The sequence below is a fragment of the Perca flavescens genome, chromosome 15 (assembly GCF_004354835.1).
Source record: "Perca flavescens isolate YP-PL-M2 chromosome 15, PFLA_1.0, whole genome shotgun sequence".
NCBI lineage: Eukaryota > Metazoa > Chordata > Actinopteri > Perciformes > Percidae > Perca > Perca flavescens.
In genome coordinates, this window is record NC_041345.1 from 487,787 (window position 1) to 501,850 (window position 14,064).

Here is a 14,064-nt window from a genome sequence, read left to right on the forward strand (position 1 = left end):
TCAGAACACCAGGGAGGGATTTATTTCAAAGTTTGTATGTGTGTGGAAGCACCAGAGACACAAAATAACTCCCCAAATCCCAGAAAGTGTTTTTTTCATAATATGGGACCTTTAACTACTAAAAATGCATAATGTGCGTTCCTGGCTCCCATCCCCCTAAAGCAAACTGTAGGGTGTGGAAGAGTTTCTGTTGTTGTCTTCCAGGCAGTTTGGATTCTTTGAGTTCTGTAGAGCACATAAGAGAGAGAGACTTTATTAATCCCACGCTGGGGAAATACAGCAGTTCAGAAGAATCAGAATAACACAAATACACATTAAGTAGACATAGGAGAAACACTATACATAACTACATATTATATACAATCGCTACAGGCCAGACTGGGAAATAAGAATCACATGAAGAGCAGGACATGTAGAGTTTATTCACATGTTTTTATTTAAGAGACAAAGTCACATATTTTGACTTTATTATTGCATTTTTCATATAGTCTTCTCACTTACAGTTTGGGTCTCATAAAGCCTCAAAATAGTTCCTTAGACCATAGATCATAGAAAAAAGCAACAAAAATGTTGGAAAAAAAACATTGGAAAGCGTTGGTAAAAGTGATTACATCTAGGGTGGCCAAAATTTATTGTGAACCTAAATTGGGCCAGATCAAAATCTACGAGGTTGAGTTTCACGCATGTGCGTTAAATACAAAATGTACACACATCAGATTAACTCAAATACACATTAACTAGACATAGGAGAAACAACATACATAAAGTATAAGAAATAGAATCCATTATAATAATCGTAATAAGTCAAGCATATTTACACAATAAGCATCCTTCTATAACAGACAGTATAGATACAGATGAGTAAGGTGCGGATGAACAGAAATGAAATATTGCACAGTTGGAGGGCTTTTCGAACGGATTGCTCAGCTTTGTACCTGATTTTTATTTAAGGTCAGACATCCGGGACGATTGGCACCAACAAAATAACATTTAACCAACTTGCTAGGGCTGCAACTAATGTCAATTAATGTGTAGATTATCTTCTGGATGAATGGATTAGTTGTTTGGTCTCTAAAATGTCACAAAATGGTGAAAAATGTGGATCAGAGTTTCCCAAAAAGCCCAAGATGACGTCCTCAAATGTCTCTTTTTGTCCACAACTCAAAGATATTCAGTTTCCTGTCCCAGAGGAGAGAAGACACTAGAACAATATTCACATTTAACAAGCTGACATCACAATAGTTTAGCTGTTTTCATAAAAAAAGATTTTAATTTCAATATCTTTGGGCTGCAATTTATTAATCATCTGCGAATTGTTTTCTCCAATCAATCAATTAAATGTTCATCCCAAATCCCAGGCTCCCAGAGCCCAAGGTTAGTTTTATCTGATAAAGAGCCCAAAATATCCAGTTTACTATCATGGAAGACAAAGAAAAGCAGCAAACGTTTCGTACATTTGCACAAAAATACCACAAACGATTAATAACCAGATGAAGTTGCAGATGAATTCCCTGCCACAGTTGTACTTACAGTATGTTAAACTTCAGGAGAGCCTAGTCTGCACAACTATGTCCCCAAACCTGTTTAGTATTTCTTGTACTTCTCCTGATTGAAGTTGGTGTCTAAAGTGCCTGTGATTGTGGATGTCTTGCAGGTCGGTCACTGATCCGCGTGACGGCCGTAAAGTGGCTTTGAAGAAGATGCCGAACGTCTTCCAGAACCTGGTCTCCTGTAAGAGGGTCTTCAGAGAGCTCCGGATGCTCTGCTTCTTCAAACATGACAACGTAAGGAGGCAGACAAACAGGGAACAGGGGGGTTGTTTTGGGATGCACCCATCAGACTTTATCAGTCCTTATACCGATGCCAGGGCTTTGTGTATCTGTCAATACCAGATACCGTTGTTGAATTAATAATACACTGTATACCTTCTGCTAGAGGTGTGAATCTTCACCGATCTCCCGATTCGATTACGATTATGTCAATTATTTCAGCGATTCGATATTACGAAGCGTCAAATCCATGTTTCTATTAAAGCCATGTAGGATATTTAATCATGTTTCTATTAAAGCCATGTAGGATATTTAATCATGTTTCTATTAAAGCCGTGTAGGATATTTAATCATGTTTCTATTAAAGCCATGTAGGATATTTAATCATGTTTCTATTAAAGCCATGTAGGATATTTAATCATGTTTCTATTAAAGCCATGTAGGATATTTAATCATGTTTCTATTAAAGCCATGTAGGATATTTAATCATGTTTCTATTAAAGCCATGTAGGATATTTAATCATGTTTCTATTAAAGCCATGTAGGATATTTAATTCAGAGCTTTTCAAGCTTCAAAAACCAAACATTCTGCAGTGCTCTAATACTAAATAACTTGTATACATAAAACTATACAGCACTGAGCACATGGCACTTCCTGAATGTGTTAACATACCAGAATATGTAAACAGAAATGTTGTTAGGTCTACATTACATTATAAACAGAAATGTTGTTAGGTCTACATTACATTATAAACAGAAATGTTGTTAGGTCTACATTACATTATAAACAGAAATGTTGTTAGGTCTACATTACATTATAAACAGAAATGTTGTTAGGCCTACATTACATTATCAACAGAAATGTTGTTAGGCCTACATTACATTATCAACAGAAATGTAGTTAGACCTACATTACATTATCAACAGAAATGTTGTTAGGCCTACATTACATTATAAACAGAAATGTTGTTAGGCCTACATTTCATTATAAACAGAAATGTTGTTAGACCTACATTTCATTATAAACAGAAATGTTGTTAGGCCTACATTACATTATAAACAGAAATGTTGTTAGGTCTACATTACATTATAAACAGAAATGTTGTTAGACCTACATTACATTATAAACAGAAATGTTGTTAGGCCTACATTACATTATAAACAGAAATGTTGTTAGGCCTACATTACATTATCAACAGAAATGTTGTTAGGCCTACATTACATTATCAACAGAAATGTTGTTAGGCCTACATTACATTATAAACAGAAATGTTGTTAGGTCTACATTACATTATAAACAGAAATGTTGTTAGGTCTACATTACATTATCAACAGAAATGTTGTTAGGCCTACATTACATTATCAACAGAAATGTTGTTAGGCCTACATTACATTATCAACAGAAATGTTGTTAGGTCTACATTACATTATAAACAGAAATGTTGTTAGGTCTACATTACATTATCAACAGAAATGTTGTTAGGCCTACATTACATTATCAACAGAAATGTTGTTAGACCTACATTACATTATAAACAGAAATGTTGTTAGGCCTACATTACATTATAAACAGAAATGTTGTTAGGTCTACATTACATTATCAACAGAAATGTTGTTAGGCCTACATTACATTATCAACAGAAATGTTGTTAGGCCTACATTACATTATAAACAGAAATGTTGTTAGGTCTACATTACATTATCAACAGAAATGTTGTTAGGCCTACATTACATTATCAACAGAAATGTTGTTAGGCCTACATTACATTATCAACAGAAATGTTGTTAGGCCTACATTACATTATCAACAGAAATGTTGTTAGGCCTACATTACATTATAAACAGAAATGTTGTTAGGCCTACATTACATTATCAACAGAAATGTTGTTAGGCCTACATTACATTATCAACAGAAATGTTGTTAGGCCTACATTACATTATCAACAGAAATGTTGTTAGGCCTACATTACATTATAAACAGAAATGTTGTTAGGCCTACATTACATTATAAACAGAAATGTTGTTAGGTCTACATTACATTATCAACAGAAATGTTAGGCCTACATTACATTATAAACAGAAATGTTGTTAGGCCTACATTACATTATAAACAGAAATGTTGTTAGGCCTACATTACATTATAAACAGAAATGTTGTTAGGCCTACATTACATTATAAACAGAAATGTTGTTAGACCTACATTACATTATAAACAGAAATGTTGTTAGGCCTACATTACAATATAAACAGAAATGTTGTTAGGCCTACATTACATTATAAACAGAAATGTTGTTAGACCTACATTACATTATAAACAGAAATGTTGTTAGGCCTACATTACATTATAAACAGAAATGTTGTTAGGCCTACATTACATTATAAACAGAAATGTTGTTAGACCTACATTACATTATAAACAGAAATGTTGTTAGGCCTACATTACAATATAAACAGAAATGTTGTTAGGCCTACATTACATTATAAACAGAAATGTTGTTAGGCCTACATTACATTATAAACAGAAATGTTGTTAGGCCTACATTACATTATCAACAGAAATGTTGTTAGGCCTACATTACATTATCAACAGAAATGTTGTTAGGCCTACATTACATTATAAACAGAAATGTTGTTAGGCCTACATTACATTATCAACAGAAATGTTGTTAGGCCTACATTACATTATAAACAGAAATGTTGTTAGGCCTACATTACATTATCAACAGAAATGTTGTTAGGCCTACATTATAAACAGAAATAATCGATTATGAGCCGGCCGATTATCGATGCAGCGTCGTCCATGTCCACGATTCCATGCATTGATTATTTGGTTAATTTCAACACCTCTACTGTAACCTTCCACCTTATACCTTCCTTCACCATGTGGAAGAGACGAAATGCACCGGACTGTCCTAACTAACCAGGACTGTCCTAACTAACCAGGACTGTCCTAACTAAACTAAACATGACTGTCCTAACTAAACTAACCATGACTGTCCTAACTAACCATGACTGTCCTAACTAACCATTGCTGTCCTAACTAACCATTGCTGTCCTAACTAACCATGACTGTCCTAACTAACCATGACTGTCCTAACTAACCATGACTGTCCTAACTAACCATGACTGTCCTAACTAACCATGACTGTCCTAACTAACCATGACTGTCCTAACTAACCATGACTGTCCTAACTAACCATGACTGTCCTAACTAACCATGACTGTCCTAACTAACCATGACTGTCCTAACTAACCGTGACTGTCCTAACTAACCGTGACTGTCCTAACTATCCATTGCTGTCCTAACTATCCATGACTGTCCTAACTAACCATGACTGTCCTAACTAACCATGACTGTCCTAACTAACCATGACTGTCCTAACTAACCATGACTGTCCTAACTAACCGTGACTGTCCTAACTAACCGTGACTGTCCTAACTAACCGTGACTGCCATGACTGTCCTAACTAACCATGACTGTCCTAACTAACCATGACTGTCCTAACTAACCGTGACTGTCCTAACTAACCATGACTGTCCTAACTAACCATGACTGTCCTAACTAACCATGACTGTCCTAACTAACCATGACTGTCCTAACTAACCATGACTGTCCTAACTAACCATGACTGTCCTAACTAACCGTGACTGCCATGACTGTCCTAACTAACCATGACTGTCCTAACTAACCATGACTGTCCTAACTAACCGTGACTGTCCTAACTAACCGTGAGTGTCCTAACTAACCATGACTGTCCTAACTAAACTAAACATTGCTGTCCTAACTAACCGTGACTGTCCTAACCAACCATGACTGTCCTAACCAACCATGACTGTCCTAACCAACCATGACTGTCCTAACCAACCATGACTGTCCTAACTAACCATGACTGTCCTAACTAACCATGACTGTCCTAACTAAACTAAACATTGCTGTCCTAACTAACCATGACTGTCCTAACTAAACTAAACATTGCTGTCCTAACTAACCATGACTGTCCTAACTAAACTAAACATTGCTGTCCTAACTAACCATGACTGTCCTAACTAACCATGACTGTCCTAACTAAACTAAACATTGCCTAACTAAACATTGCTGTCCTAACTAACCATGACTGTCCTAACTAACCATGACTGTCCTAACTAACCATGACTGTCCTAACTAAACTAAACATTGCTGTCCTAACTAACCATGACTGTCCTAACTAACCATGACTGTCCTAACTAAACTAAACATTGCTGTCCTAACTAACCATGACTGTCCTGACTAAACTAAACATTGCTGTCCTAACTAACCATGACTGTCCTAACTAAACTAAACATTGCTGTCCTAACTAACCATGACTGTCCTAACTAACCATGACTGTCCTAACTAAACTAAACATTGCTGTCCTAACTAAACATTGCTGTCCTAACTAACCATGACTGTCCTAACTAACCATGACTGTCCTAACTAACCATGACTGTCCTAACTAAACTAAACATTGCTGTCCTAACTAACCATGACTGTCCTAACTAACCATGACTGTCCTAACTAACCATGACTGTCCTAACTAAACATTGCTGTCCTAACTAACCATGACTGTCCTAACTAACCATGACTGTCCTAACTAACCATGACTGTGCTAACTAACCATGACTGTCCTAACTAACCATGACTGTCCTAACTAAACATTGCTGTCCTAACTAACCATGACTGTCCTAACTAAACTAAACATTGCTGTCCTAACTAACCATGACTGTCCTAACTAACCATGACTGTCCTAACTAACCATGACTGTCCTAACTAACCATGACTGTCCTAACTAAACATTGCTGTCCTAACTAACCATGACTGTCCTAACTAAACTAACCATTGCTGTCCTAACTAACCATGACTGTCCTAACTAACCATGACTGTCCTAACTAACCATGACTGTCCTAACTAACCATGACTGTCCTAACTAACCATGACTGTCCTAACTAACCATGACTGAAATCAAAGATTGAAGACTAAATGCTTCTTTTCCTCTGCAGGTTTTGTCAGCTCTGGACATTTTGCAGCCTCCACAAATCGACTGCTTTGAGGAAATGTATCCTTTGTAATGTACAGATAATCAGAATCTCATGTTTTAAATGTTATTAACACGCTGACAGCAGGGGTGGGACTAACTAGCCATACGGCAGTATATTGTTGTCTGTCGTGCGAAATGAGAGTCGATGCCAAATATGCCAAATATAGATATTTTAATTATTAAAATAAGGCGGTCTGAAAAGAGTTCCCTGCTCTGCACGTCGCTAGTTCACGGCTCCTCCAGGTGGCGCTCACACACGAACGAATGATATGAGTGATATTATCAGTATGGTGAGCAGTGTATGGTGATATTATCGGTATGGTGAGCAGTGTATGGTGATATTATCAGTATGGTGAGCAGTGTATGGTGATATTATCAGTATGGTGAGCAGTGTATGGTGATATTATCAGTATGGTGAGCAGTGTATGGTGATATTATCAGTATGGTGAGCAGTGTATGGTGATATTATCAGTATGGTGAGCAGTGTATGGTGATATTATCAGTATGGTGAGCAGTGTATGGTGATATTATCGGTATGGTGATATTATCGGTATGGTGAGCAGTGTATGGTGATATTATCAGTATGGTGAGCAGTGTATGGTGATATTATCAGTATGGTGAGCAGTGTATGGTGATATTATCGGTATGGTGAGCAGTGTATGGTGATATTATCAGTATGGTGAGCAGTGTATGGTGATATTATCGGTATGGTGAGCAGTGTATGGTGATATTATCGGTATGGTGAGCAGTGTATGGTGATATTATCAGTATGGTGAGCAGTGTATGGTGATATTATCAGTATGGTGAGCAGTGTATGGTGATATTATCAGTATGGTGAGCAGTGTATGGTGATATTATCGGTATGGTGATATTATCGGTATGGTGAGCAGTGTATGGTGATATTATCAGTATGGTGAGCAGTGTATGGTGATATTATCAGTATGGTGAGCAGTGTATGGTGATATTATCAGTATGGTGAGCAGTGTATGGTGATATTATCAGTATGGTGAGCAGTGTATGGTGATATTATCGGTATGGTGAGCAGTGTATGGTGATATTATCAGTATGGTGAGCAGTGTATGGTGATATTATCGGTATGGTGATATTATCGGTATGGTGAGCAGTGTATGGTGATATTATCAGTATGGTGAGCAGTGTATGGTGATATTATCAGTATGGTGAGCAGTGTATGGTGATATCGGTATTATCAGTATGGTGAGCAGTGTATGGTGATATTATCGGTATGGTGAGCAGTGTATGGTGATATTATCGGTATGGTGAGCAGTGTATGGTGATATTATCGGTATGGTGAGCAGTGTATGGTGATATTATCGGTATGGTGAGCAGTGTATGGTGATATTATCAGTATGGTGAGCAGTGTATGGTGATATTATCAGTATGGTGAGCAGTGTATGGTGATATTATCGGTATGGTGATATTATCAGTATGGTGAGCAGTGTATGGTGATATTATCGGTATGGTGAGCAGTGTATGGTGATATTATCGGTATGGTGAGCAGTGTATGGTGATATTATCAGTATGGTGAGCAGTGTATGGTGATATTATCAGTATGGTGAGCAGTGTATGGTGATATTATCAGTATGGTGAGCAGTGTATGGTGATATTATCGGTATGGTGAGCAGTGTATGGTGATATTATCAGTATGGTGAGCAGTGTATGGTGATATTATCGGTATGGTGAGCAGTGTATGGTGATATTATCGGTATGGTGATATTATCAGTATGGTGAGCAGTGTATGGTGATATTATCGGTATGGTGAGCAGTGTATGGTGATATTATCGGTATGGTGAGCAGTGTATGGTGATATTATCGGTATGGTGAGCAGTGTATGGTGATATTATCAGTATGGTGAGCAGTGTATGGTGATATTATCGGTATGGTGAGGAATCTGTGATGGTTGTTTGGTTACCAGACGGTGTTCACCTCCCTCTCCAGAACACCTTCTCACTAAAATACTTCCTGAGGTCTTCTGTCCCAGTTTCTCTTCTTTAATTGTCCCTTTCATGTCCTCCTTTTTATATCCTTAATTTAACCGCTCGCTCTCTGGTCTAAATCCATCTCATTACTGCAGATGTACCGCTGGCCACCGGTGAATATTTAACCGTACACAATTTTCTTTCATAGCTTGTTTTTTGACACTCGTTCAACATCCCAAAATACACAAAACAAGACATTTGTTTTTTTGATAACTCTGCAAACCCTTGGTGTTCTCTCAATGAGCTTCATGAGGTAGTCACCTGAAATGGTTTTACCTTCACAGGTGTGCTTTGTCAGGGTTCATTAGTGGAATTATTTCCCTTATTAATAAAAAAGCAAAGGGTGGCTACTTTGAAGAATCTAAAATATAAGACATGTTTTCAGTTATTTCACACTTTTTTGTTAAGTACATAATTCCATATGTGTTCATTCATAGTTTTGATGCCTTCAGTGAGAATCTACAATGTAAATAGTCATGAAAATAAAGAAACACATTGAATGAGGTGTGTTCAAACTTTTGGCCTGTGCTCTAAGTATCGTGATGATATCGTATCGTGATGATATCGTATCGTGATGATATCGTCTCGTGAGGCCTCTGATGATTCCCACCCCTATTTAGTATGTAGGAAACCGTTCCCTAGCACGGAAGATAGGGCATTATATAGCGTTTGCCATTTAGTAATGGTGTTCTAATTCTCGGTGGTTCATTTCCTTCACTACGTAGTCCACTATAAAATACCCACAATGCACTGCTAATTTGAGTGTACATACGATGTACCCTTCATTTCACTCCCGTATCCCACAATGCAACGCGGGCATGTTTTCCCGGATGATTGTTTACAGCATTGTTTACAAATATTTGACAAGTTTTTTCTTTTGCTCCGCCCACAAACTGCCTATGCAAATAAAAATTATAGAGGAAATGGAAATCTCTATAGCCTACATATATACCAGGGATTGTGCCAAATATTAAAATCAGAAGGACTTGTTGGGTTGTTCCCTTTTTAAAGTTGACTTTATAATAAAAACCATATAGGGAAAAGTGAGTGAGGGGACAGTTTGAAACGCACTGTTTGTGCTCAGAGATGCATCGTGTTCATGTAGGCGGAGGTGTGTGTGTGTGTGTGTGTGTGTGTGTGTGTGTGTGTGTGTGTGTGTGTGTGTGTGTGTGTGTGTGTGTGTGTGTGTGTGTGTGTGTGTGTGTGTTAGTTTTCCTTGACCGCCCCCCTCCCCAGCTACGTGATAACAGAGCTGATGCAGAGCGACCTCCACAAAGTGATCGTGTCTCCTCAGCCTCTCACCACCGACCACATCAAGGTCTTCCTCTATCAGATCCTCCGAGGTGAGCCCACTCTTTCTGCCCAGCAGCAGCTAATGCTCTACTCTACAAGACTCTCAACACCATCTCACATCTAAAGACAATACCTCACATCTGATTCTTCATTTAAAAAGGACAACACACATTAATCAACATTTCTGTTGTCAACTGTAGTCCTTTTGCCAGATGATTATAGACCAGAGCAGCAGGAAGCAGCAAGACATTAGTACAGGTTATACTATACAGACAGAAGTCAACAAGACATTAGTACAGGTTATACTATACAGACAGAAGTCAACAAGACATTAGTACAGGTTATACTATACAGACAGAAGTTAACAAGACATTAGTACAGGTTAAACTATACAGACAGAAGTCAACAAGACATTAGTACAGGTTATACTATACAGACAGAAGTTAACAAGACATTAGTACAGGTTATACTATACAGACAGAAGTCAGCAAGACATTAGTACAGGTTATACTATACAGACAGAAGTCAACAAGACATTAGTACAGGTTATACTATACAGATAGAAGTCAACATGACATTAGTACAGGTTATACTATACAGACAGAAGTCAACAAGACATTAGTACAGGTTAAACTATACAGACAGAAGTCAACAAGACATTAGTACAGGTTATACTATACAGACAGAAGTCAGCAAGACATTAGTACAGGTTAAACTACACAGACAGAAGTCAACAAGACATTAGTACAGGTTATACTATACAGACAGAAGTCAACAAGACATTAGTACAGGTTATACTATACAGACAGAAGTCAACATGACATTAGTACAGGTTATACTATACAGACAGAAGTCAGCAAGACATTAGTACAGGTTATACTATACAGACAGAAGTCAACATGACATTAGTACAGGTTATACTATACAGACAGAAGTCAGCAAGACATTAGTACAGGTTATACTATACAGACAGAAGTCAACAAGACATTAGTACAGGTTAAACTATACAGACAGAAGTCAACAAGACATTAGTACAGGTTATACTATACAGACAGAAGTTAACAAGACATTAGTACAGGTTATACTATACAGACAGAAGTCAGCAAGACATTAGTACAGGTTAAACTATACAGACAGAAGTCAACAAGACATTAGTACAGGTTAAACTATACAGACAGAAGTCAAAAAGACATTAGTACAGGTTAAACTATTCAGACCGAAGTTAACAAGACATTAGTACAGGTTAAACTATACAGACAGAAGTCAACATGACATTAGTACAGGTTATACTATACAGACAGAAGTCAACAAGACATTAGTACAGGTTATACTATACAGACAGAAGTCAACAAGACATTAGTACAGGTTATACTATACAGACAGAAGTCAAAAAGACATTAGTACAGGTTATACTATACAGACAGAAGTCAAAAAGACATTAGTACAGGTTATACTATACAGACAGAAGTCAACAAGACATTAGTACAGGTTAAACTATACAGACAGAAGTCAACAAGACATTAGTACAGGTTAAACTATTCAGACAGAAGTCAAAAAGACATTAGTACAGGTTAAACTATTCAGACCGAAGTTAACAAGACATTAGTACAGGTTATACTATACAGACAGAAGTCAACAAGACATTAGTACAGGTTATACTATACAGACAGAAGTCAACAAGACACCATACAGACAGCTAAAACAACAGAAAAGCTTTCTCAGCCATGAAGAGCTACAGGAAGCATCAAAACATTAGCACAGCTACATATCAAACAGTATCCACATTCAGTGTAAGAAGCCATGCAAGCATCAGAACACAGCCAAGCATCATAGACCTGAGCCATCTTCTATCATCGCTCAACCATGCAAAGCAGTAACAGCAGTAATGAAAAGATCAACTAGGCTACACCCCTTCGTTACACACTATCACACATCTATAGACACTATCGCACATCTATAGACACTGTCACACATCTATAGATACTATCACACATCTATAGACACACTATCCCACATCTATAGACACTATCACACATCTATAGACACTGTCACACATCTATAGACACTATCGCACATCTATAGACACTGTCACACATCTATAGACACTGTCACACATCTATAGACACTATCACACATCTATAGACACTATCACACATCTATAGACACTGTCACACATCTATAGACACTATCGCACATCTATAGACACTATCGCACATCTATAGACACTATCGCACATCTATAGACACTGTCACACATCTATAGATACTATCGCACATCTATAGACACTGTCACACATCTATAGACACTGTCACACATCTATAGACACTGTCACACATCTATAGACACTATCGCACATCTATAGACACTATCGCATCATAGACACTATAGACACTATCGCACATCTATAGACACTGTCACACATCTATAGATACTATCGCACATCTATAGACACTATCGCACATCTATAGACACTATCACACATCTATAGACACTGTCACACATCTATAGACACTGTCACACATCTATAGATACTATCACACATCTATAGACACTGTCACACATCTATAGACACTATCACACATCTATAGACACTGTCACACATCTATAGACACTGTCACACATCTATAGACACTGTCACACATCTATAGACACTGTCGCACATCTATAGACACTATCACACATCTATAGACACTGTCGCACATCTATAGACACTATTGCACATCTATAGACACTATCACACATCTATAGACACTGTCGCACATCTATAGATACTATCGCACATCTATAGATACTATCGCACATCTATAGATACTATCGCACATCTATAGACACTATCGCACATCTATAGACACTATCGCACATCTATAGATACTATCGCACATCTATAGATACTATCGCACATCTATAGACACTATCGCACATCTATAGACACTATCGCACATCTATAGACACTATCACACATCTATAGACACTGTCACACATCTATAGACACTGTCACACATCTATAGACACTGTCGCACATCTATAGATACTATCGCACATCTATAGATACTATCGCACATCTATAGATACTATCACACATCTATAGACACTATTGCACATCTATAGACACTATCACACATCTATAGACACTGTCACACATCTATAGACACACTATCACACATCTATAGACACACTATCACACATCTATAGATACTATCCCACATCTATAGATACTATCCCACATCTATAGATACTATCACACATCTATAGACACACTATCCCACATCTATAGATACTATCACACATCTATAGATACTGTCGCACATCTATAAATACTGTCGCACATCTATAGATACTGTCACACATCTATAGATACTATCACACATCTATAGACACACTATCCCACATCTATAGATACTATCACACATCTATAGATACTATCGCACATCTATAGATACTATCACTAAGGGTGTGACGAGATCTCGTTTTACGAGATCTCGCGAGATTAAAACGTGACTCGACTTCTCATCGAGGTGAAAAGTTGTCTCGTGAGGCGATGTGATGTCAGCGTGATGGAGCGTGAAATTACTATTGAAGATCCCCCTGCCACTTTTAAATCATTTGTGTGCAAACATTTTGGTTTTTCTGCGGAAATAATAAACGGCGAAAGAGTGACAGACAAGACGAACACAATATGTAAACATTGTAAGAAAAAAATGCCGTATACCGCGGCTAACACGAGCACTATGCAAAAACACTTACAGCACCACCACAGCTCTCTACCAACTACAGCACCCGCGACGAAAACATTAAAAGGCCAAACAACTCTAGAAGCCTTTGCATCTCTGCCACCAGTAAGTGCAAGAGCCACGGCAGTAACGAGGGACAGGCGTTTTCATTGCAGCTGATATGAGGCCATTTTCTGTGGTGAAAAATGTCGGATTTCGGCAACTCCTAAATATCCTTTGC

General features: G+C 37.6%; 1 protein-coding gene across 3 annotated transcripts in view; it reads left to right on the forward strand.

Annotated features, from left to right (window-relative positions):
- The window catches only part of nlk1 (nemo-like kinase, type 1), a 40,391-nt gene that overhangs the window by 7,466 nt on the left and 18,861 nt on the right, over positions 1 to 14,064 (forward strand). For all 3 annotated transcript variants that reach the window (XM_028599368.1, XM_028599369.1, XM_028599372.1), the window contains exons 3-5: positions 1,655 to 1,784; positions 6,786 to 6,841; positions 10,057 to 10,163. In XM_028599368.1, coding sequence (XP_028455169.1) covers positions 1,655 to 1,784; positions 6,786 to 6,841; positions 10,057 to 10,163 — 293 coding nt within the window. The remainder of the gene's footprint in view (positions 1 to 1,654; positions 1,785 to 6,785; positions 6,842 to 10,056; positions 10,164 to 14,064) is intronic.